The sequence below is a fragment of the Adelges cooleyi genome, unplaced genomic scaffold (assembly GCF_023614345.1).
Source record: "Adelges cooleyi isolate 19-005CV unplaced genomic scaffold, UGA_ACOO_1.1 ACOO_flye_CR_arks_rails_tigmint_CR_PRNA_574, whole genome shotgun sequence".
Classification (NCBI taxonomy): domain Eukaryota; kingdom Metazoa; phylum Arthropoda; class Insecta; order Hemiptera; family Adelgidae; genus Adelges; species Adelges cooleyi.
The window spans coordinates 16,236,147-16,261,640 of NW_026096268.1; the positions used below are offsets into that span (position 1 = coordinate 16,236,147).

A 25,494-nucleotide genomic window follows, 5' to 3' on the forward strand; every position below is an offset into this window, starting at 1 on the left:
GAATTTCTATATAACAAGAAAAACAATTTTACAAAAAGGAATTAAAAAAATAAATGCTCACAGATTTATTTAGGTTTTTTTTTATTTCTAATAAGTTATTCAGCGGCGAGTGGGTTGTTTGATATATTTTATACTGTGTTGTAAATTAAATAATACTCTTTTTGATACTCACTTATAGTTAAACTTCTTGTTATGTAGATATTATTATAATAATGTTTTCCCACTTACTTTGTCACAGCGCGCTGAAGTTCTGTAGATTTTAGTATTTGAATTATTGAAAAGTTTATAGTGTACCATTTTGATACACGAAAATTATAATTGTAAAACATTTTACACTATTTTAGAAGTAACACTGTTATTCACACATGAAAAATGTGAAGTCACTAAATAGTTAATATAAAATATAATTGTGCCAACGGTGTGGTCATATTATAAAATACAATTTTTGTATACAAAAGTGTGTTTTATAGAACATGTTATTATTGATACCGTTTTAAATTGTTAGGCTTGGTAAATAAATGTTTGTCAATGAAGATATTTGTACCCTTGAGTAGGCTGACCTATTGCGCTTACTTGATCAATCCAATTGACATGGTATTACTAGTAATTAATTTTCACTATACTTACACCCTAACCAATTCCAAACAACAAAAAACTGATTTTTTTTTTTCAATTTTCAGGTGCCACATTTTATAGGAGAAGTCATTTTTTCTTATATTTTTTATATAATGCTCGAAACGCCTTATACATTACTTTTGAGATGTCAACATTTTAATCCGTAATGAAATCATAATTTAAACTATTGAAAAAAAACATTTTAATCTTTAATGTTAAAACATTATATAAATTTCACTTATATTTTCCCCTCTTTTTTCCATTTTTTATTTTTAAATAAAATTATATACTACAGTTTTTAAAGGCACTAAAGTCAAACTTCAATCTAGTTAAAGTGTGTTTTATAGAACATTACAATTTTACTTATCATTTGTTCATAATATTTGTTGTGATTATGGTTATAAATATTTTTTTTTTAACCACCACCAAGAGTGTTGAAACAAATCAATCATATTCGAATAGATTTCAAAATACAGCCCTAATCATTTAACGGTTGATGGCTGTTTTGACTTTTCTGTCTGATTCGTATCTGTTAATTTGTTTTATCCTTTTCACGAGTACTGACACTCGTGGACGCCGCATTTTCATTTTTATCTTAAAAATAATTTTATTATAAAACATTTTTTTTCGTTGTGTAAATATTGTTAAATGATCACCTCTTTTAACATAATCTTCTAATTGTTTGCGTAATCTCAAGCAGGGCATTTCCCATAACAAAACTATCGGTATGCTGACTAAAAACGATATCATGTAATCACTTAATATGTTGCGAATCTAAAAATAGACATAAATGTTATGTTAAATGATTCGAGAAAAAAATTGTATTTCTATTACCGTTGTCCAAGAATTTATCGGAGATAGTGTTTTATTTGAAGCCACCGATTGTATTATAAATATTAAATGACAAAAATACATGCTGTAGTTGAAGTGTCCGAAAAATGTTAAAAAACGGCTTTCCAAGAATTTCACTTGGCTATCGAGATTGATGATCATCACATACGATACACAAAGTGAGAACACGATTCTTGCTAACGAATAGAATAGTACATGGTGCCATGGGTTGTATTCCACTCCAGGTAAATAAAAGTAACTCGGTATCAGGTGACACAAATACATTATTATTGCAGAAAAAAACGAACCGAATTTTCTGTGCGTCTGAAAATGTAATAGACAAGAGTAATATAATTGTTGTACAAAAAAAAATCGCATATTAGATAAAACCAGATAAAAAAATCGAAAAATGTAAACAAAACTTTTATACTCTAGGGCCAGTGTGACCAAAAAATGAAGAAGAAAAAATCCTCCCGTTAAACAGTGTGGTCAACATCCGCAATGTAATCACGCCATCAACAATGAATTGTTATCAACAAATATTTCTTATCAGCTAAAGTTATTATTGTAACACTCTGTGTAGGTACAATATTTTTGGCATTAATTAATTATTTAACCATACAGCAATAAGAAGAGTAAACCAATTATAAAATCGTTACTTGAAAATCTGGCTTTAACTAATCAGTGGTAAAATACTGCGAAATATTATATATATATATATATGTATATTTTAATATAGCATTGTTGCTTCGATGTGTACTCACAACGGATATTTGTACACCATTATTTTTCATTTTCGTATATACATGTGCCGCCGCTATTCCAATCAAGTATGTTGTACTTCTTTGATGACTCTTTATATAAACTTCGGTGTAGAAAGGAGAGGTTCGACGGGACAACAATTCGCTAGACAAACAATTGTGTAAACCATTATTCAAACTGTGTTTTACTGAGTTTTCACAGCGAATCTAGCGTTTTAGGAAAAGTACAAAATACAATACATTATGAAGTTATCACCTCGGGTATATGGACAAAAGTCCCCACGTTTTATTGTTGTAAATGGTCCTCGATGGTAAGTAAATGGACATTGCAAACACAATAGCATAAATCCAATAGCCCAGTTTTCTTCTCTTCCATATGATATAGGTTATGATTTCTCCAACGATGAACAAATGGACTTCAACGGGCACGTACCAAGAATGGGAAAGACACTGCAAAAAATTATCATTTCTTATTGTCATTCTAAAAATTTAAAGATTTTTTTGTTTGTATCCTTCAACAGCAGTTTTGTTTTCGACATATTTTCTTAAACGCTGATGTTTTCCAACATTGTTTCTCTAATTATTATTTAAAAAAAATGGTAATTACCGTTTCGTGGTTATTGACGTAAGTGTTAATAAATAAAATGTTAGTCCACCAGTTTTTACGGCAATATTGAACTTCACGATCCATAAGCTGATTCCAAAAAGGTCCGTCTCCTAAGTAAGGTAATACGGATTTAACGAACCATATGACCATTATGTATGCTGGCAATAATCTAGGGCAAAACGGCAACTTCAAACGATTAATTTAGGTAAATATAAAAATTAATATCTATTATAAAAATAGCGTTCAACGGCGGCTTACCTGAATACTCGATTAAATACCGAGTAGAAAATATTCAGTTGTTTATTGTTTTTCATTCGGTTATTTATTGTCCTGTAAAAAAAGAACCCCGCAAAGACAAAAAATGTTTCCAGCGCCAACGTTGAAGAAATCAACCTCTTGTTTGTTAGAACCTAAAAAAAAACATTGATGTTTTCTTTTTTATTCGACTATAGTAAACGGGTGAAACTTAAAAAATAAATAAAATTTCATTATTACGCTTTCGACGTGCTCGGGATTTACTGTTGGTGTCATTAAGTTTCCCAATCTTCTATGTGTGGCAACTACCAAAAACGTCCCAATTGTTTTAATTCCATCGATAAAAGTCACATTATTATTATGATTTTTTGGCTCTTCGAGTAAATCATTCAAACTCGTTCTTATCGAAAACGAATGCAAAATGGTTTCTGAAACAAAAACAAACATTTTCTTGCACACCATTTCGTAGTTTTTTTAACAATAACTTTACAAAACAATTATTACGCACTTATAATTTCATTATTTTTTCTGTTAACATATTGATTGTCTATTATATTCATTTCGTATAAAGTCCCTGCTAAGACCGTTGCAATGATTAATAATACTATAATGCTGAAAAACAAAGCGCATAATGTTATTAAATATTACCTAAATATAATGCAATACAATAAAGCAATTTTTTAGAGAATATTTTGTTTTTGTCTTTCCTAATTGCCCTCAAAATAAAAATAAAACATTTGGTCGACAAACTAATTTAATATCCGAGTCATATTATTCCTACATCTAAGTAAAAAATCTACATTTCTTTGTATATAAGGGAAAGTGGGATTTACATTTTCGACCATTTGGATACGGTTTCTAACCGGTTGGTAAATTTTGGTTGTATACCTAAAAGCTATGAGGATACCATCAGCATGTTTTCCTAATTTAGACACCCTGTTTGGTGTGTACGAAAAAGAATTAACAGAAATATTTACCGATAGAATTTATTTATTGAAAAATTCTCTGTATCTTTAAACTCAATTCGCTGATAAATTATTCAAAACTTGAACATATTTGCACCTAATTCATTTATTATTTATACCATATTTTAAGAACAATGAAAATATCTATAAAATGTTGTGCTATTTTTTATATTTCTTATTCTCACCTCTTGTGATAACTTTGAAAAACTTTCAATTATGTTTTCTATTAACATATTGATTGTCTATTATATTGATTTCGTATTAAGTCCCTGCTAAGACCGTAGCAATGATTAATAACACTATAAGGCTAAAAAACAAAGCGCATAATGTTATTAAATATTACCTAAATATAATGCAATACTATAAAGCAATTTTTTTCAAAGGATATTTTGTTTTTATTTTTTCTTATTGTCCATTAATGCAAAGAAAAGCATTTGGTCGACAAAATAATTATCAACATATTCGAATCATATTATTCCTACATCTAAGTAAGAAATCTACATTTCTTTGTATAGACTTTGTGGCTAGAGAGGAAACTAATTATAATATTAATCTATTGTGATTTTGGATTGCTCAATTCTCCAGTCCGTCAAAATTGAAATTAAAAACAAAAAAACAACTTCTTTTGACATTTTTTTCTATTTAGCGGTGAAGGGAAATTGGGGTTTTTAATTTTTCGACCATTTGGATACGGTTGCTAACCGGTTGATAAATTTTGGTTGTATACCTAAAAGCTATGAGGTATCCATCAGCATATTTTCCTGATTTAGACACCCTGTTTGGTGTGTACAACAAAGGATCAACAAAAACATTGACCGATATGTTATAACGTTGAAACGTAGGTTCCAGCAGTGTTTGAACTGATGTCTGTATGTCTTGGCGACTACAAGAGTCGGGGACGCATAGTGCCCAATATATGTTGTCAGTCTGAGGAAGTTTAGAATCTTCATCAATCTAAAAAAAAAGCATAAATTAAAAATATCTGAACAACTGGAGTAAGTTATCATTTTGGTTTATGTAAAAAAAAAAAGGTATGCACAATTAACAAACTGGATTTTAGTCATGGTTAATCATCTTAATAATTTTTTTTAGTTACTTTCAATTTGTCCCAAACGTCGGACGCGTTATAATTGCCAGCAGGTAATCTAAACTGAATATTAGGCAAGACGTACGTGCCGTGTATATTCAACTTTTCTGAATATGCTTTCATACATTGATCATAAAGACCTAGTTCGTATTTGATGCCCGATAAAAGTCCGCTTGGATACTTTGCCGAAGAATCATACACTGGAAACCGAATTTACCAATTATTTTCATTAATTTCCAGTCAAACGTGTACATGATAATTTTAATGAACCGCCAATATAATATATTCGTGATTATGTGTTTTAAAATAGTTTTTAGAAATTCAAATGTGTTTTAAATAAGCATTTTCTTAAAAGACTCGTTTAATTTATATTATCTTACTTTGAATGGCCCATAGTTCTTGTTTGACTAGACCTTCTTTATACAGCTTTCCATCTTCGGTACACTTTGGAGATTCGTTTGAAAATGGCGTGAATGTATTCATTAACATAGCAAACATATTTCCTATCCATATTGTGCCATTGTCACTGTTTTCGATGCCGTATAGTGTTGGTTCCTTTTCACTCATATGCCGTTCTTCACTTTGCTTAGACGGTTGTGCGCATGCATTGACATTTTCTGGAATTGCAGACGATAATTGGGAGCTATAAGGTATTGTTTGGAAGTATACGGCAAACAACAAAATCATTAGTGCCTTCATCTTCAGTCACAATCTAAAATAACAAAATTCTTGATTAGAAAAATGGTGTTCCTTTACACCTTTTGCACATATGACTTCAAACATGGCAAAAAAAAAAATTCTATTTTATAATATGACCACACCATTGGCACAACTATATTTTATATTAACTATTTAGTGACTTCACATTTTTCACGTGTGAATAACGGTGTTACTTCTAAAACAGTGTGTAAAATGTTTTACAATGATAATTTTTGTGTATCAAAATTGCGAACTGTAACTTTTTCAATAATTAAAATACTAAAATTTACAGAACTTTAGCACACTGCGACAAAGTAAGTGGGAAAACATTATTATAATACTATTAATAATAATATTTACATAATAAGAAGTTTAATTATAAGTAAGTATCAAATAGAGTATTATTTAATTTACAACACAGTATAAAATATATCAAACAACCCACTCGCCGCTGAATAAGTTATGAGAAATAAAAAAAAAAACCTAAATAAATCTGTAAGCATTTATTTTTTTAATTCCGTTTTGTAAAACTGATTTTCTTGTTATATAAGAAATTCACAATCATACCAAATAAAAACATGCCTTCCTCTCAAAATTTACAAAAATCTTTTTGGTACAGTTGCAATTAGTACAATTCCGGTTTTATTTCATCATATAATTTATTTATCCTAAGTTTTTTATTAATGAAATATAATAGTGATAATTTTACATTAAATACTTTACCTGTGATTATCCGTACACTATAAGTAATATAAAACAAAATAGTTTTGTGTACTTACTTACAGTCCCAGTCTAGTACGAGTTGATCATGATATATTTCTGTAATCCTACTAAAATAATTTCCGAAAATTTTTCCCTAATTTTGTCCAAAAATTAAGCATAATATTAATGTGTTATACGATTTCATGTCCGTGTGAACATACATGAATTAAAATAATGCATTATAATATATTCCACATGATTTTACGTTATATACATATATATTACATTATTATTCATCATTGTTCAAGAAAAAAAAAAAATTTTTTTATAGTTTTTTTGCGTGGGAACTGAAAATTTTGGTTTTTCAAAGTTATCACAAGAGGTGAGAATAAGAAATATAAAAAATAGCACAACATTTTATAGATATTTTCATTGTTCTTAAAATATGGTATAAATAATAAATTAATTAGGTGCAAATATGTTCAAGTTTTGAATAATTTATCAGCGAATTGAGTTTAAAGATACAGAGAATTTTTCAATAAATAAATTCTATCGGTAAATATTTCTGTTAATTCTTTTTCGTACACACCAAACAGGGTGTCTAAATTAGGAAAACATGCTGATGGTATCCTCATAGCTTTTAGGTATACAACCAAAATTTACCAACCGGTTAGAAACCGTATCCAAATGGTCGAAAATGTAAATCCCACTTTCCCTTCACCGCTAAATAGAAAAAAATATCAGAAGTAGTGGTTTTTTTTGTTTTTAATTGCAATTTTGACGGACTATCCGACTTTACAATATATTAATATTATAATTAGTTTCCTCTCTAGCCACAAAGTCTATACAAAGAAATGAATAACCACGAATCGGTAATTACCGTGTCAGTTCACATGAAAGTGTCGGGAAATAATTACCGTAATATTATACGAAAATTGATTAAAATATGCACAAATAATAACAGCCAATTTTAATTTTTTTAAATGTAATAAAAATTAATTACATTTTTGGTGGGTTAAGCTTTTCTAGTGCTTATGACTCATCTTTTGTCATTTTATTAAAAACGTAATTGGAACCAACAAGCATTTGGCAAAAAAAAAATAGAATGTTTGTGAGTTCAGATCTTACAGTTATATTAATTACTAATTGTTTATAAAAGTTATGTTTAATCTTATATTTGGTTGTTGGAATCTGAAAATTGTAAAAATAATTATTTTTACCTGGATATTTTTTTAATTAAAAATTTATTTAATAACTATGATAAAAGCGCCAATTCACATGAAGGTGTAGGAAAACAGAATGAAATACTATCTAACAAAAAATCTGAATTAGGTAGGTATAATTTTTAAATAAATTTCCAAAACTAATAAGTTTTGCTATTTAGTGGACCAATAAAACATTTGTATTCGTTCGATTAATTTTGATTGATATTTATAAATTATATAAAAAAGAAACATTGCCATCAACCGTTAACCGATTGGGGCTTCATTTATTAATCTATTCGATGTTATTGATTTGTTTCAACACTTTTTGTGGTGGTAAAAAAAAATATTTAATATTGTAATCACAACAAAAACTATGAACAAATAAATAAGTCAAATTGTAATGTTGAATTTTAATTTTAATTAACTCGGGGTGTACAATTTTGAGCAATTTCGGATTCAGACCGAAATTTTGTCAAGTAGGGACATTCTTAATTAAATTCATAGAAATTATGTTCTATAAAACACACTTTAACTAGATTGAAGTTTGACTTTAGTGCCTTTAAGAACTGTAGTATATAACTTTAATTTAAAAATAAAAAATGGAAAAAAAGAGGGGAAAATATAAGTGAAATTTATATAATGTTTTTACATTAAAGATTAAAATGTTTTTTTTTCAATAGTTTAAAAAATGATTTCAGTACAGATTAAAATGTAGACATTCTCAAATGTAGTGTATAAGGCGTTTCGAACATTATATCAAAAATATAAGAAAAAATGAATGTAACTACGACTACCCCTATAAAATGTGGCACCTGAAAATTGAAAAAAAAAATCAGTTTTTTTGTTGCTTGGAATTGGTTAGAGTGTAAGTATAGTGAAAATGACTTACTAGTAATACCATGTCAATGTGTACAGGCACATCAGCATCGAAGTGCAATAAGAAAATGACAATTGGATTGATCAATTCGGTTTAAATCGCTTTCAAGGATGCTGCGATAGTCGGAAAAATAAATAACCTACCAAAATAGAGTCCTAGTTATTGAACTAATAATTACACATCACAGTTTAACCTTAAAATAAAGATTTTGTAAAAAATTGCCTATACTTTACTCCTTAAGGTAATCTTGTATTGATCTCAATAGTCTTCTATGAATTATGTTCTATTGTCCATATCTTCTTGTTAAAGGACGTTTGTCCGTTGAGTTTATAATAAATAAATTTAAAAAAATATTTTCCTCCCCACATAAAATGACAATGCCGATGCGGTAAGGGCAAGTGAAATGACGGATGGACTAATGAATTATTTGTTTTGATTACTTTTTAGACTCCATCGTCTAAAAGATGAAAAAAAAAGAAGAAATTAATTTTTTTTGTTAAATACAAAGTAACTTAACTTTTTTTTTAGATATAAAAAAGGGAGAAAACCCACATAAAGCACAAAAAAGGGGTACAACAATTTCACAAGAGATCAAATGTATGTATATAAATGTTTTTTCCTTTCAAAATTATTTTAAAAAAGTAGGTAAAATCGGTATAATGCTTAAAGTGTTCAACGCTTGATGGAACAAAAAAAAACAGAAGACCTCGCCAATTTCAATCAAGAGGACGAAGACAGCTCTTCTACGAAAACATGGTGGGCAGACAAGCTAAATACTGAAGAAGCCTTTGTTCAACATGACCAAAAGAATAGAGTTTTAAACTAATGCAAGGAACCACATACACGTTAAACCTTAGCAAAATCAAGATATCGAAATAAAACAAATAATAATGACAGAAAAATCGTAAAGACAAGTAAAAATAAGAAAAAATAGCACATTCAGTCTGTAACACAACATTCTAACGTTACATATTATTTTAAACTGAGTTAACAGTTAAAAGTTATGAATAATCAGTTAACAAAAAACCATTAACTTAACTGAAGTTAAGTTAATTTTTATCATTTTTTTTTTTTTTAATTAACACCTCAGCAGAGGTGGTTCTTTTAAGTATCTAGAAAAGCTCATACACTGATATAGATAAGAAAATAAATAGCTAACACTAGTATCTTGACAAGAAAGTGAATAATTATGTTACTAGTAAACAATAGTAATTATTATTATTTTTGTTGGTCGTTATTAATCGTCCACAATTATTTCTACTTAACTCGTTAATGCCCAGCCTTGAAAAAAAGTGGCACCTATTATTAATTATATTATTATTATTAATTATTGTTATACAATTTGACAACGTTTGATTTGTAGGTATAAAACAGTTTTTTTTTTTTATCTTTAAGGTGCAGTGTTTGCAAATTAGCATCAAAGCGTTTATTGTAAAGAAATTATATACCACTTTTGTTAATAATATTTCCATTAGACCTGTGACCTCTCCGACCCATTGTACTTTGTTTCCATTAACTCGACCTTATAAAAAAAATGAATAACCTTACAACACTTTTCAATGTTTCATTAAAATTGCATATAATTTACTTCTTAGTAAGCTATCTGTAGTATGACTATTAATCGATGGTTTAATCTGTAATACAATCAGATGAGAAAGGCTTGCACTATTTTACACAACTTGGGGATACTCCCACTCATTAGAATGTGGCTTATTGGAATGTGGAAAGTATTCCGAAACCTTGGCAGACCAGTTAAGCTACTCGAGTGAGAGTGACCTCGAGATGAGTAGGTACATTTACTATTGTCACAGTCATTGTAGTGCTAATACGGAAAGGAAAATGAAAACCAAAATTGTGTCAATATTGTTGATTTTATTTTTTCTTTATAAACGTCGAGTATCCGGAGAACATGTTGATAGTGATATTTTCATGACTACTCTGCCAGCTTATGCCGTTGCGGCTGAGTCGCAGATATTGGAAAGTTCAAGTTCATGTCGAAATCAATTGCAAACGTTTCACGATGCTATCGACAACAAAGAGCGATGGAGTCTAAAAAGTAATCAAAACAAATAATCCGTTAGTCCATCCATCATTTTACCTTGCCCTTGCCATCGTCACTGTCATTTCACGTGGGGGAAAATATTTATGAACGATTTTTGTTCAAGTGTTGGATGCAAGTGGACAACCAAAATCCGGGTTTTTCATTCGAAATAGATTTTGGCTTGGAGTCAAGAGCCAATGTTTGACTCTTCACAATGAAAATGTTCATTCACCACCATTTCAAGTGAACTATTATGCTGCACATATTCGATATCACCTCGAAAAACCAATAATTCATGCAAGTAGTTTTATTTTCTACCATCAAATTCGTGGATTAAAGTGTATTAAAATAATAATGTATTTATCTCCTTCTTTTGTAGAATACATTGATATTGGGACTCTGTTTGCCGGGTGTTTGCACAACGAACAATTTAAAACAAATTTTAAAAAATATTTTTGAAAAACAGAGCCCGATAGCTGTGGGCAATCTTTATGGATTGAATTATACGCTTGTGAATGTAAATGATCTCAAAGACAACTATGACTATCTCAAAAACGGAATCGCAATCACGACTATGTATGTGTATCAAGTCTAGACACTTATTTTTTTCTTATTATTTTCATTAAAAAATTGTTCTTTTTATATGTGCTCCAAGAATAATTATCATCATGTCTTTCCTGGTAATGATTATTGGTACTGCTTACGATATCATCGTGCATCAAAGAAGAAACGATGAAATAAATAAAAAATCTGTGATAAATTATTCCAAAAACAATAGTGTTGTTGGTTAGTCAAAAAATTGAATTAAAAGTAATATATTTTAATAATTTGGTAGTTTTGTTTTTTCTGTGATACAGAAAGTTCAACTGAAATCGGCCAACATAATTTAACAATAAAACAAAGTACATTTTGCCAAATTCTACTTTGTTTTTCAATTCACAAAAACACAAAGTTATTATTTGATACCCAAGAAGGAACAGCTTCAATCCAAAGTGCTCATGGTCTCAAAGTTATTTTCATGGCTTGGATTATTTGGTGTCATGCTTTAAGCTTTGTCTATGATTACACTGGTAAACAGGAATGAAAATATTTATACAATTGTTTTTTTTTATAAACAAACAATACAAATTAAACGTGTTTTTTTTAAATTTTAGATAATTACATGTTTCATTTAACTGTCGATCCAAATTTACTAACAAGTATTATCTACTACGGTAGTCTATCAGTTGACACATTTTTCTTTTTAAGTGGGTTCTTAGTTGTTTATGTCGTTTACAATCAAGAAAATACAAAAATAGATCAAGGAAAAGAACCAACACGATTGTCATTTGGTTTGGTTTTCAAATTGATATTGAAGAAATTCATCAGGTATAGATAATAATTTGATTTATTTATTTTGTATGGTCTTTTTAAGTTGGATCATTTAATATATTGTAAGTGCATTTTTTTCTTTCCAGAATCGCACCAGCTTATTTCATGTCGGTAGGCGTCGCATATATATGTTTTTCTATGATCGAGAAAAGATCCCAATTTACCATGTCCGAGAAAGTAAAAGTTAATTGTGAAAAATATTGGTGGACAAACGTACTGTTCATTAACAATTTTTTTAGCTTTGACGATATGGTAAAAATACGACTAAAATTGAAATGTTGCTTTATTCAATTACAAAAGTCATTCGCAAGTTGAATCTGTAACTAATTTATACATTTTTAGTGTGGCAGCTGGACCTGGTACTTGCCAAACGACATGCAATTTTTCATAATCGGAAAAATGTTGGCTATTGGTTCATTAACGTGAGTGAAATCCCCTCAATAATTTTTGTTTAAATTACAACCACACTATTTTAATGTACTAAATTTAATTTTCAAATATTTTGTCAAGGTATTTCTATACCTGCGCTGCATTCTGGTCGGCTTTAATGATTATTACAATAGCCGCGAGCGGTTACTATTCTTTTTCCAACGATTATAGGCAAGTAAAATCGGTTAAAAATATATTTAACGACTGTAATGGGAAATAATTGTATTATGGACCGCAAATATGTTTACAGGTTTTCTATGTTTATGGAGAAAAGAGATTTTTTGTATAAATCACCAGTTGCACGAATTGGTCCGTATTTGGTCGGTATTGCTGTTGCATATATTTTATTTAGAATGAAAAAAAATTGCGATTTAAATATGGTAAATAGAATAAATAATTAAACTATCGGGAAACTAATTAAAAATTCCAATTGAAATTAACTTACAAATCGTTGCATTGTTTATTTTTTCTAGATAACAAACTATATTCTCTGGTTTCTAGCAATTGCTTCACTTGTCGGAAGTACTTGTTTATATGGTAATATTTCATCAGTTTTTGGAGTAGCAATTTATGTTGCATTGGCCAAAACCATCTGGGGGTTGGCCATTGGCTGGATAATTGTGGGTTGTGCGACTGGCAATGGAGGTACATTAATTATTATCAAATCTCAAAACAACAAGTCTACAATTTTATTCATAAATTGGAAAAAATATTGATATCGTTTTACATTGTTAGGCTTGGTAAACAAATTTTTGTCAATGAAGATGTTTGTACCATTGAGTAGGCTGACCTATTGCGCTTACTTGATCAATCCAATTGTCATTTTCTTATTGCACTTCGATGCTGATGTGCCTGTACACATTGACATGGTATTACTAGTAAGTCATTTTCACTATACTTACACCCTAATCAATTCCGAACAACACAAAAACTAATTTTTAAATTTTCAGGTGCCACATTTTATAGGAGTAACCGTTGTCACATTCTTCTTTTCTTATATTTTTTATATAATGTTCGAAACGCCTTATACATTACTTTTGAGAATGTTTACAGTATAATCCCCGATAAAATCATTTTTCAAACCATTGAAAAAATATATATATTTATCATTAATGTAACTAAGTAACTACAGTAAAGCTCCTGGTAAAAGAAAATGTACCCAAGATTAAAACCGACAATGTTATAAATATACTGTTTAAGTGTAAAACAATATATAATAAATATTTCATATAAATTTACTTATTATAAGTTCTAAATTATAACCCATACGCTATTGATTTAAGCACAACAAAATCATTTTTTAATTAATTCATATTATTAAATCAAAATCAACGATAAAATAAATAAATAAAATTCCAATTTTTCCTTTTTTTTTTTTTTAAGACATTATTCAGGTGTTTTTGAAAAATGTATTTTTCTGGCTTGAAAATTCATCGTTTCCGATCTAAGTACGTCTCTAATCAAACATTTTAATCATAACAAATATTTATTATTTATTTAAAAGCACAAAACTGTTTAGTTTAGTTTACTTTATTAACCAACCACTTAAAATTACTATTAACTATTTGAATTGCATTTAAAATGTCAAGTGGTTGATTGTATTCAAATAGTTGTATTCCATGAAAATTAATTAGTATTTCTTTATCTTAACATATTATATTACACGAGTTATAACTGAGAAGTTAAATAATATATAGATTTATCGATAAACTCTAAACCGCAAATCCCAATATTGTGTTGTCATTTATCTAACAAAACATACTATAAATATACTCATCCGATTAATATCAAACATAAATGGTTTTAATTTGAAAAACATATTTTTTTTAATAATACTTTTATTATGAAAAATGTTTAGTAAACGGCTGTTAATCGATTAGACGACAATATTATAAATATTGAATTCTACGTAATACTTAATTAAAGTTATTATGATTACGAGACGACGATGTTAAACAAGTGGAGAAAAATGAGTTTATGTTAAAAAAAAAACCCCCAATCATTTTTTGTCGGCTTTAAGCTTTTGAAGTGCCCGCTTGACTTTTTTCCGCGTCTTTGTCGCCCTCTTCCTTTTTGCGTTGGACCATTTCTCTCAAGTTGTTTTCGCTTTCTTTCAAATTTCCGTTCAAATATTGTTTACTATTCTAAAAGAAATCATAAATTATTTATAAATATATATATTTTTTCTCCCAATAATATGCTAGGTTAATATATTATTACTTCTAAAACTTTAATCTTTTGTTCTGTATCGTCGTTGAACTTGTTCAAGTTTTTGAATACGTCGTCTCTTGGCGTCAACACAAACGCTCGTCCCAGAGCTTCATAGGTCTTGACGTCTTTCGGTATCGTCTAAAAAAAAAAAAATTAATTAATTCAACACTTTGATAGCGTAACAATAATTAATTTAAATTATCAGCTTTTGTCCGTTACTTCTAGTTCTTGTTTCGTCAAAAGATTATGTTGCTTGTGTTGGCGCAATGTGTTTATTTGTAAATCGGCCAGCTTGATTTTTTGTGAAGTGTATACGAGTTTTTCTTGAAGTTCGTGGAACGCCTGAAAACGATATTATCAAATTTTCACTAGGTATATCTATAATAAATAATAATAATATTAGGTATCAGCTACTCAAATACAATAATGTGAATACCTAATAATTCCAAAATGGTTAACCGCAATAATAATAATACGATAACAGTCGTGTGATTAAACGTAAAAGTCGATTTAACTTTTGTAACAAGCTATTTTATAAGACTGTTTCATTTTATAACAATCACATTAAGTTATTTATGCTTAATTATTTTTTCTGAAGGTTATTTTATAAAAGTACTAAACTGATTAAAATATAATTTATTGATTTTATTTTTTATTATAAGCTTTATTTTATAGTATTATAATTGTTTGTATTTTGTAAAATAATAACTAATAAGTACATCATACATATTTTTGGTTTAATAAATATAAATAAAATCAAGACAGATTTAAATAAACTTTACATAGTTATTATTTATAAGTTGAATTTCATTAAAAACAATTTTAAACACCCAATAAAAAAGCTATTGCTTAAAACAGAATTTTAAAATATTTAAACAAAAACTATATTTTTTACTAAAGTACATATTTTTTTTACGGTTTAAGTAATAGTGTTAACAAATTTTTTTAAACACATCTTATCTGCGGCGGATATCGTTAAAGGAAAAATGTCTTGATGTTTAGCAGAGCATTGCTTTTAAACACCTTATCAGGTTGTTGAGACGATACAGAATTTAAAATCTAAAGTAACTAAATAACCAAATAGGTTTTCGAACAATGACAAACGTAAAGTGGCCAAATTGATTTTTTTGGCTTTAATCTATATTAATTTCTTAAATATAATGTCAAGATGTGACGACGGTATTTGTTCGTTTTATCGTTTATCGCGAATAAAGTCAAATTTACAACTTACATTTTTGAAACAGTACTTAATGCTTGTGTTTACCGGTTTAATTAAGTTACTATCGTTTTCAATTTTGGAATTATTATAATAAAACTTAACAAGTCGGTGAAAAAAAAACTCGTGTTTGGTAAAGTAAGAAAATTATGTTATTGTAACTTACTATTTGGCGGTAATAAATTACTTTGATTACTTACTTTTCTCAAGTCCATATCTACTTCCATTTTGAAATTTAAAAGTAATTCTTGACTTTTGAGAATAATTATAATGAGTTTTTAAATAGTTTTATTAAATATTTAGAATAATATTTAGATAATGTTAAAAATTATTATCAGTGTTAATCAAACTAACAAACGCTGATAAAAAAAAAATGATAACGGTATGCTTTTTCAGTGCGTTCACATTTTGGGAAAAAATTATTGTACAATAAATTTACATTAATAATATGTTAATTTTTTTGTATTAACTAATCCGGTAGATCGCATTGCTTTTTGCAATCCGTAGCCCAAAATAATATTATTATATTATAAAACTTTAAAATAAATAATATAATAATATTATTATAGTTTATAATATAATTCAAATTCCATTGTTTAGAATCCAGCTCAAGTTGGCCATATTGATTGGCTTAAACAATGTCGATTTGTGTTTTTTAAGAAGTTTGACTTATAAGCTTGGACTACAAAATCCTGTAGAACTATTAGAAGGAGGTGCATAGTGATTTATTATTTAATTTTGAACTAACTAATAATAAAATAAGTTGTCCTGAAATCTCGGTGGAAATAATTTCACTCCCAGTCGTACAACTATAATACTTATAAAGAATCCTTAAGCCATGTTCAATGCTCAGGGAATGTAATGCTATTAATTTAGACTTTAATTATGAGGATGAATTCAAACTATGTATACTTATATTGACTGTGTCATAGTTAACCAATCGGTCTGTGTTTGCAACTAAAAACAATACAACAGTTATTTACCTATATATTAGTTGATGCACAGTTTCATCAAAATACTGTAAAACGTTACCCAAACCATCTAATAAACAAAATTGATCAATAATATTATTTTAACTTTAAACCTACCAAAAACTATAACAGTGAAAACAGTAGATGGTAAATTTAAATAAAACATTTGTATTTATCAGCTTTCATCGATAAATTGACTTTATGACGGAATTATTACTAAAAAATTATCATCATACCATTATTTAAATAGTCCTAGACCTAAAGGGAAATAGTTTATACTGTTTTATCCAGATGGAATTAATAAGTATTCGGTAATAAGTAATTTATTAATTAAGTTTAGCATTGTGCAAGTATAGTAGGTATCTGTGATAAAAAGATATTTATCAAGTACTTCGAAGTTTTTATGTATTCTAATTAAATTTATTCGTTCAGTTGGTAACTCATAAATTCTTGACTTCGTTTAATATTATAAATGTGTGATCAGCAGTTATTCATTATTACTTTTCACCACAAATTCAGGGCGCATAGCATTTGAATGTTTAAAGTGAAAATATTTGATAAAGTTGTAGAAAAATAATTTTTTAACTGTTTAATTTGAACATGGTACTTCTGAAACATAAATTATTAGCACTTTTACAAATAGATTTGTATATTTTATACTTCTTCTTAAAAAAAAGTTGATTATATAAAAATTTATTTTGTTGCACTATTTAAGTTTCAAAAATTCACAGCGCTCTTTTTTAATATTATAAAAAGGTAAATATATAATTATATCATTTATTTTAAAATAACATAAACAAAAATGTTTACCAAAAGAAAAACAACAAAATTGACATTATTTTAAGAGAAAATGAGTGTCTTACGTTAAACGGATCACCCGGTACTTGTACCTCCGGATCAGTGTACCGTTTAAGTTATAAAAGTTAATAAGACTGTGGAAAATACTGAAAAAGGTAAATATTTGGTAATTTTAGAATATTATTCTACATTACCATATTAAACTAAAGTGTCTACAAAATGAAAAACCACAATATTGCGATTATTTTAAGCCAAAATTACTGTCTTGTCCTTAACGAATTACCATTGTATGTGTTGGACTGAATTCAGTCGGTAAGTTATTTGAATTAAAAGAAAAATAATTTATTTATGGCACACAATATTGTATAGATTAAATCTTTCAAATTAGAATACGTTTAATATGTTTGGAACAATCTTCGAAAAATAACCATATAATTATTTATTATTTAAGTATTTTTGATCACAAGATCTAATAGACTGAGCAAGATTTACAACACAAGATAGCCAAGGGGAAGTTTTTTTTTAGATATCAACCCCAAGAAGAAAATTTTTTTTAAATTTAGGGTTTTAAGTTGGGTTACCAAAGCGGTTACCTAACTACCTCGATTTCCAACGTTCTCATTGGTTATTAAGATATGTGATAATTGATAAGTGATTGTATTATTTAATATTTTCAGTTTGTTATTATTTGGCATTTTGTTTTACTTTCTTTTAACGTTTCGGTTTACAAATAAGTCGTATAAAGTTTTTTACACCTTGTTTCCATAGTCTATACCTTTCTTAAAAAAGTTTGTCATTAAATAAATTTGCCTATTTTGAAGGCCTAAAAAAAAAGTATATAAGAATTATTTCCATTGTTATACTCAGAACAGGCAAGACATAATAATGTTGTCTAAATTACAAATTTAATAAATATGATGTTTAAACCTATAACGCAAGTCCATTCCTTTTTACCTAATCTACCTACATAAAATAACTTCTGGTTACCTAATGAAGGGTTATCGAAGTCGTCTTTTCTATTGTTCTCCTAAATACTCGATATAAAGAAGTTGCTCATCAAATGTGTAATTCATTATTATATACAAGTACTGCAATACATTTTAACATGCCGATTAACTTTTTAACAAACCTATTTCGGGTGATTAATTTAACAATCGTTTTAACAGTGTGTACAAAGGCTAACAAATCTGGATAAAACCCAGTTTTTACCAAATTCTTAACAAATGTTGGTGAAACCGGCTGATAGTAAAGTTGCCGAAAACCTCAATATAGAATTAAAATCGGATCATTTTAAGTAGTCGAAATGATTTGGTATCGACAAACGGGCGAATACACATTTTAATAATAATTGTTTGCTGTAAAGGCGAGACCCTCGTGGTGAAAATGAAGATTGCTGGCCCGAAGCCGACCAATGGCAAACCGACTCCGCCCCCACAGCATCTGACGACACCGTCGACAGCAGATCAGATCTCTGTGGTTATCTTGTCATCATACTATCGTCATCGGGCCATTACTGTAGCCATGGACAGCTCCGAGGGAAGACGACCCAAGTGTGCCAGGTGCAGGAACCACGGGGTCATATCTTGGTTGAAAGGTCACAAGAAACGATGCTCCTTCAAGGAATGCGTGTGTCCCAAGTGCAATTTGATCGCCGAAAGGCAACGGGTCATGGCGGCTCAGGTAAGACGTGGGCAACCATAAATTAAATAGCTTATAAAATATCACACACAGAGCCGGATTAATTAAATTCATAGTTCAGAACGAACCCGTTTGGGAAGGAAATTTACAAAAAAAAAAAAATGGTTTTTGGCTAGTGGACGTTAGAAAAAAAAACGTAAAACAAAAACTTGTACTCGATTGTTATTTTTTTCAAAAAAAATAATATAAATTAAAGGGATTGCATGCGGTGAAACAGACCGTTAAAAAACATTAAGGAGGCAATATTTAAGAAAAAAGTGGTTTTAATAAATGTCGACCATGTCAATTAATTTCCCGGTTAATTTGTATAAGCTTCGAGGTATTTTTTTTTTAATTTATAACAATTTTTCTATCAGTAAAAGTCATTTTGGCTTGTTTTAGACCAAAAAGCTGGGCAAAATTTCGACTACTTAGGATGATCCGATTTTAATTCTGTAGAAATAGATTTTTGCTTATTTTATGTAAAAAATTGGGTTTTAATTATAAAAAAAAAATTGCAAATTTAATTTATTTTATTACAAGAAACTGAAATTTTTAAACGAAAATCGGCTTCCTGCATAACATAGTAAAGTAACTAAAGAACTCGAAGCTCCTTGCAGAATTGAAATTGGTCTAAAATAAACCAAAATGGCTTTTACTCACAGAACAAATGATTTAAATTAAAAATAATACCATTAAGCTTGAGAAAATTATATAAGTTAGGTCTAATTTTCAGACCTTACGCCGCACACCTTGTTCGAAAGAGAGAAATAAAAAACAAGTTTCCCCCGAAAAAAACTAATTCTACTATTTACTAAACAAATTATAGCCGACCATTATTTTAAGTTGAAAATACATATTTAAATTTTGAGTTTTTAAAATTCGGACAATAACCGCTTACAAGCATTTTTAATATTCTGAGAGGTTTGCGACTCAATTTGTCAATAAGAATAAACAAAGCATCGCCATCAAACTTGTTAGGTGTTTTTTTTTTGTAAAATATAAATTGTTGTAAGATCAACGATAAGGTCACAATAAGCCAATAAATTCAACCCAGGTTTTTGCAATTCACTTGTTTTATTACAACGTTCTAAAATGGTTTACCACAAGACACTCATACAAGTCGACTTAAATTAAAGACATCACATTTTTAAAATTTAAATTATCTAAATTTTACCAAACTCTAGAAAATTTGTGATGTAAATCAAGTATGGCAATCTAATTAACAAATTGAAATGATGAACCAAAAGGGTGGATATTTTTTAAAAACTAGTTTTGAATCACACATAATTACATTTTGTCGACAAACCTTTTTCTATAACTGTACTTGTTTCAACAATTTTCAAGGTTTGAATTGTATATAATATGTTAGATGATCAACTACTGTTACCAACCACTACTACCTGCTTTTTAGACTTAATAAAGTAAGACGTTTAGAAGTACTAAATATGTTACAAAAAAAAAAAATGTTTTTTGATTGCAATTCTACGAAATATGCCTAAAAAACAATTAAACCATTTAATCTATATTTTAGTACAAGAAAATGTTACATAATATTCTTACCTGTAATCCATTGATTAACATATTAGTACATATTTTACATAAAATAATCAATTTTAACACATTTAACAATTAAACCATTAAGACCCGTGGTCCTAAGAAGGGGGAAATGTGCTATATTTTACTGCTTATTAAACAAGTGGTGTGGCGTCATCTTAAAGGTGCTATTAAGGTATTTTTGGCACAGAATTCACCTACTTGAACTGATTTTGTTCTCAAGGTGGCGTTGAAAAGACAACAAGCAGCCGAAGATGCCATTGCGTTGGGGTTGGCTTCTGTCACTACCGGCACTAAGTATGGATGTCTACCCCAAGGTCCTATATTCGGAATGACAGTGCCGGCGTCTAAATCTCCAGGCGGTAAGTACGACAGCCGAGTTTAAGTATTGAAATTTTAAGAAAAAAAAATCTTTTCAATCGTCCTCTGCCTTATATCACATCAAATCTCGCCAAAATCCAATAAAGGTCATCATAGAAACGTTTTGGCTAATAACTAACTGCTTGCCAGACAAAGACAACGTTATAGTTGGTGTTAGAGGGAAAGTTGCCACTCTTTAAAAAATATCTATTTCCCAACAAGCACTACCCTGGTGGCAAAATAGGTACCAAAGTTGGGACACAACTTAAATGTGATCCCCGTAGTTTACTATTGATGGAATGGCATTTCTCCAAAAATCATCCTTTAGCAGACGCCGCTGCCGTATTATTCCTGTCGCTTCAGGAGTGGCGTTGAAAGGGTCAGCCATAAACTTAGGGACAAGCCAGAAATATATGAGGAAATTGCTTACAATTGATTTTTTTGTTTTACTTTTGTTATTGGAGCATATCAATGATTCTGATTGACACATCTTGTTGACCCGAATAAACATTCTAAATGTCAATTTTTGAGACATGCCAGAAATAATGATAAGGACTCATGCCTTAATGTACCGCTTTCGGTGTAATGACCCATTTACACGTTATATTCAATGCGTTTAAATCGTTACTTACAGCCGACGACGAAGAACCCGACCGTTCGGACGACAAGCAGATGCCGCAGGGATCGGCGGTCACTAAGACTGTTGTTCCCCCGGGATCTTTGGACTTGCTCTGCCGGCTGTTCCCGGACAAAAAGCGATCAGTTCTCGAGCTGGTGCTTCGACGTTGCGAACACGATCTCCTTAAGGCCATCGAACATTGCGTGCCACTGTGCAACAACTTGGCGGTCACTCCAAAGGCTCGGAAGATGACTGTGGGTAAGAAACGGCATTTATTTCATAAAGGCAAAAAGTAGAAATCCAGCATTCAGTCTAATTTTCAGACCATAAGCTCTAAAATCATAGAAAACAACTCCCCCCCCCCTTTTAAAGGATAAGGTGTTTTATGTTTATCTATATTACTATACTTAAAGCATATCTGTGGACTTTTTGGGCCAATAAAATACCTTTCAGGGTCAATTACTATCTGTAGACTTGCTACATAAAAGAAGCGGCTAAGAGGTTTGGAAGATAACAATAACCGAATTATTAGAATACTTACATAAACAGCCGGTCTCGCCAACTATTGTTAAATACACTCTTAACAAAATGTCAGTTAACAATTCATTTAAATTTAACATCCGGTTAAATTAACTAAGTTTCACCATAACATTATTATTGTTATTAGGATATGTGATAACTGATAAGGGATTGTATTATTTAATATTTTGTCAGTTTGTTATTATTTGACATTTTATTTTACTTTCTTTTGACGTTTCGGTTTATATAAATAAGTTATATATAATTGTTTAATACATTGTTTAGATAGTCTATACCTATATAAAAATAGTTTGTCATTAAAATAATTTTTTCTACATTTTGAAGGCCTAAAAAAAAAGTAGGTAGTGATAAGAATTATTTTCATTGTCAGGACAGGCAAGATATAATAATAATATCTAATTGCAAAATACAGTAAATTATGATATTTGAACCTATAATGCAAGTCTGTCCATTCCTTTTTACCTAACCTACATAAAATAACTTCTGCTTACCTAATGAAGGGTTATCAAAGTTGTCATTCCTATTGTCCTCTAAACACTCAATATAAAGAAATTCCTCATCAAATGTGTAATTCGTTATTATATATTACTAATATACTCTTATATAGTTTCCCTCTACATTCAACTTTATAACAATTCTCACTGCCTCTGCCTCATAACATGACCGAATCATCTCAACCCATTCCCTCTCGTTTTCCCCACAATTGATACAACTCCTTGTGTATTCATTTCTTATTCTACCCTCAAGACTAGGGTCTTAGCATTATTGTCACAAAATTTTGACAAAAATTGGTCGGTTTGTTGCAGAGAAAACCGAACAGCCGCTGCCACCACCGCCGCCTTCCACAATTGGATCAGCGTTCATTCCTTGGGGATTACACAGAGAGCCACCGGCAGCCCATCAAAACACAAGGAGACAGTTGGCGGCCAGATTGACATATCACGTGCCCGAACCGGCCACTACTTTTTTCCATCATTTCAGGTAAGCCTAAGTACACTAAAAAAAAAAAAACCTAAGCGAAACTGTTGGCGACTTACAAACGTTGTACTTGATTTGTTTTCCTAAACCGATATCACGTGGTAGCACATAATATAAACGTTGTCCGACGGCATTAGCAATGTTATTGTAAATTGCTCGACTTGATTGACGCATCCATTAAATTATATCACATCCATTGATTCATTTATAAAAATAGAGTGTTTTTATTTACCAGCGAGAACGTTTATAGACGTCCAGTTTTTGTGTACTCCAAACATGTGCCGGATGGCAACTAAAAGACTAAATTATATTACATAATATATATATGCAAACGACTTTTCAATGTGTAATTGTTTTTTTCTTTATGAAACTAAGTATATGCTATTAATGTAGCCAGAAAATTTTTCCTGGACGAGAGGGACAAACAATATTGTTTAGCTTTCATTTCCTTTACAATAAAGTGTAATTTATTTTTATAACGTTTTTATGAACTCACAATCTTGTTTATATATATATAAAACACCTACTACTACTTTAAACGCGGTAAAATAAAAGTATAATTCGAGATGAGTCTGGATTTTTGATAATATCAATTTGGTTATGTATTATACATCTAATTATATACATAAAAAAAAAAAAAAATCAACAATTTTCAATTTAAATACATACCTACCTACCTTATTATTTTTCAAGCAAAATTATATACTTTAAAGTTACAATTTTTTTTTTCGTTTACATTGGGTTGAATATTAGGTATATTATTTTTATTCTCATTACAAAAATGCAATCTATGCAATCTAAAATATAACAATTTTTTTATATTTTATTGTTTCACTCAAAGCGGTCCAATTTCTTTGGATTCCAAGCCTTATTCTATTTTTTTACCTCGTGTACAGATTCGAAATTCTAATTTGGAATTCATGCAATTAAAATTGTGTCGATAAACAACAAAATTGGTTATCGACCCCTCAACAGTTTCAGCAAATTACTTTTTACTTGTAAAGTTCATTAAACGTGTACCTAACCAGATAACAAGATATTAGTGCTTGTTTAATTAATTAAAATAACATAACCAGAATTGCTTTCCAAAAAAGCAAAAACTACTAATTTGCAATAATTATTTTAAGGGGAAAAAAACGAGCGCCCTATCCGGTTAACGAGCCAAACTGTATAGGTTTGTGTGATACATTTTAACTAAAACAGAGGGTTTTTTTTTTTTAATTTTGTTTTACACAGGACACAGTCCACGGGAGTTGCATGCGGTTCCCCGTTTTACATGCCTCCGTTCCTGCTGGAACCGGCGGAATCGTGTCACGTGGCCAATTGCGCCGAATGCTCAACGGCTGCAGCCCACCAACAGATGTGAAACCCCAATCGTATGCTGCTTTTTACAAGACAATAGTGTTGTTACAATAGTATACCAAATCAAATACATTTGCACAATCTTACCGATATGGTCTAGCTATAGATTCGAAAGGATCCGAAGCGATAAGGATTGATTCCTTGCCGCACAATTTTTATTCACTTGCTATTATAGAGTGTGTTACAACCTAATAATTAGCATAGTCAATTTAGGTCAATTTATACATCATAATAATTTAATATCCACCCAATGTCTTAGTAAATTATTTTACGATAATACTATACACTAACGCCACTGTACCACCTGTGCACCATTAAAAGTATCATTCGTTTCCGGTCCTCGTGTGTGTAATTTAATTTTTTTTTTTATTTATAAACCAACATGGTGTTTTTGTGCTCTATCGATGGATATCGACTTGCACGTCGAGTATTGTCATTGTATGTGTGTGCGAGTGTGTATTATTAGAAAAAAAGGAAACTACGACATTTCGATCAAAGTATGGCGGTCCAGACTAACAACAGGACAGCAGTGCCAGCAAACATTTTTTTGGACTTTCTTCAAAATCGATTTCAGGCCAGAGCGCCCAAAAAAAAAGAAAATCCATAAGTGGAAACCCACAGAAACGCAAAAAAAAAAAAAAACATACAATAGTACTTAAGATCTACTCTATTCAAATCTACTCTTGGTGGGTTAGGTTTCGAAACGTTTTGTCGGATTAGCCTATTTCATTTTAAGTGGGTCTATCCCTTGGCATTATTA

The 25,494-nt window shown here is 29.6% G+C and overlaps 3 protein-coding genes across 9 annotated transcripts; 1 reads left to right on the forward strand and 2 right to left on the reverse strand.

Moving 5' to 3' along the window:
* Nucleotides 1-848: 848 nt before the first annotated feature.
* On the reverse strand, nucleotides 849-8,904 carry LOC126843120 (nose resistant to fluoxetine protein 6-like). Of its 4 annotated transcripts, none has more exons than XM_050580465.1 (13): nucleotides 8,838-8,904; nucleotides 5,502-5,833; nucleotides 5,131-5,321; nucleotides 4,762-4,988; nucleotides 3,578-3,681; nucleotides 3,310-3,497; nucleotides 3,073-3,224; nucleotides 2,815-2,983; nucleotides 2,464-2,657; nucleotides 2,211-2,352; nucleotides 1,450-1,770; nucleotides 1,272-1,389; nucleotides 849-1,209 (listed from the first exon to the last, which is right to left on the reverse strand). In XM_050580465.1, exons 2-13 carry the CDS (start codon nucleotides 5,818-5,820, stop codon nucleotides 1,148-1,150), a joined length of 2,187 nt encoding a protein of 728 aa, XP_050436422.1. In that variant the 5' UTR covers nucleotides 5,821-5,833; nucleotides 8,838-8,904; the 3' UTR covers nucleotides 849-1,147. The 4 variants fall into 4 exon arrangements, with proteins under 4 accessions (XP_050436422.1, XP_050436425.1, XP_050436423.1 ...); XM_050580468.1 differs by lacking the exon at nucleotides 8,838-8,904 and adding an exon at nucleotides 7,112-7,164; XM_050580466.1 differs by lacking the exon at nucleotides 8,838-8,904 and adding an exon at nucleotides 6,600-6,701.
* A 1,250-nt stretch (nucleotides 8,905-10,154) lies between these two features.
* Nucleotides 10,155-25,027, forward strand: LOC126843121 (doublesex- and mab-3-related transcription factor A2-like). Of its 4 annotated transcripts, none has more exons than XM_050580471.1 (13): nucleotides 10,155-10,660; nucleotides 10,770-10,942; nucleotides 11,025-11,221; nucleotides 11,301-11,431; nucleotides 11,503-11,715; nucleotides 11,800-12,013; nucleotides 12,103-12,268; nucleotides 12,359-12,438; nucleotides 12,527-12,616; nucleotides 12,696-12,825; nucleotides 12,919-13,090; nucleotides 13,181-13,323; nucleotides 19,005-19,138. In XM_050580471.1, exons 1-13 carry the CDS (start codon nucleotides 10,387-10,389, stop codon nucleotides 19,020-19,022), a joined length of 2,001 nt encoding a protein of 666 aa, XP_050436428.1. In that variant the 5' UTR covers nucleotides 10,155-10,386; the 3' UTR covers nucleotides 19,023-19,138. The 4 variants fall into 4 exon arrangements, with proteins under 4 accessions (XP_050436428.1, XP_050436427.1, XP_050436426.1 ...); XM_050580470.1 differs by lacking the exon at nucleotides 19,005-19,138 and adding an exon at nucleotides 16,473-16,762; XM_050580469.1 differs by lacking the exon at nucleotides 19,005-19,138 and adding an exon at nucleotides 13,396-13,747.
* LOC126843123 (prefoldin subunit 1-like) lies at nucleotides 14,286-16,208 on the reverse strand. Its single transcript, XM_050580473.1, has 4 exons — nucleotides 16,073-16,208; nucleotides 14,876-14,998; nucleotides 14,666-14,794; nucleotides 14,286-14,589 (listed from the first exon to the last, which is right to left on the reverse strand). Exons 1-4 carry the CDS (start codon nucleotides 16,097-16,099, stop codon nucleotides 14,461-14,463), a joined length of 408 nt encoding a protein of 135 aa, XP_050436430.1. The 5' UTR covers nucleotides 16,100-16,208; the 3' UTR covers nucleotides 14,286-14,460.
* Nucleotides 25,028-25,494: the final 467 nt, after the last annotated feature.

Bases quoted from the DNA above. Each gene is read 5' to 3' on its own strand.
- LOC126843120 (XM_050580465.1), bottom strand. From the start codon at position 5,820: ATGAAGGCACTAATGATTTTGTTGTTTGCCGTATACTTCCAAACAATA. The intron at 3,498-3,577 runs GTGCGTAATAAT...TTTTTGTTTCAG, and splicing joins AAAAAATAATGAAATTATAA to AAACCATTTTGCATTCGTTT. The intron at 1,771-2,210 runs GTGAGTACACAT...TTACATTTTCAG, and splicing joins ATGGTGTACAAATATCCGTT to ACGCACAGAAAATTCGGTTC.
- LOC126843121 (XM_050580469.1), top strand. From the start codon at position 10,387: ATGAGTAGGTACATTTACTATTGTCACAGTCATTGTAGTGCTAATACG. The intron at 11,432-11,502 runs GTTAGTCAAAAA...TCTGTGATACAG, and splicing joins CAAAAACAATAGTGTTGTTG to AAAGTTCAACTGAAATCGGC. The intron at 12,269-12,358 runs GTAAAAATACGA...ATACATTTTTAG, and splicing joins TTTTTAGCTTTGACGATATG to TGTGGCAGCTGGACCTGGTA.
- LOC126843123 (XM_050580473.1), bottom strand. From the start codon at position 16,099: ATGGAAGTAGATATGGACTTGAGAAAA. The intron at 14,999-16,072 runs GTAAGTAATCAA...TATCGTTTTCAG, and splicing joins TAGATATGGACTTGAGAAAA to GCGTTCCACGAACTTCAAGA. The intron at 14,590-14,665 runs GTAATAATATAT...GATTTCTTTTAG, and splicing joins AAAAGATTAAAGTTTTAGAA to AATAGTAAACAATATTTGAA.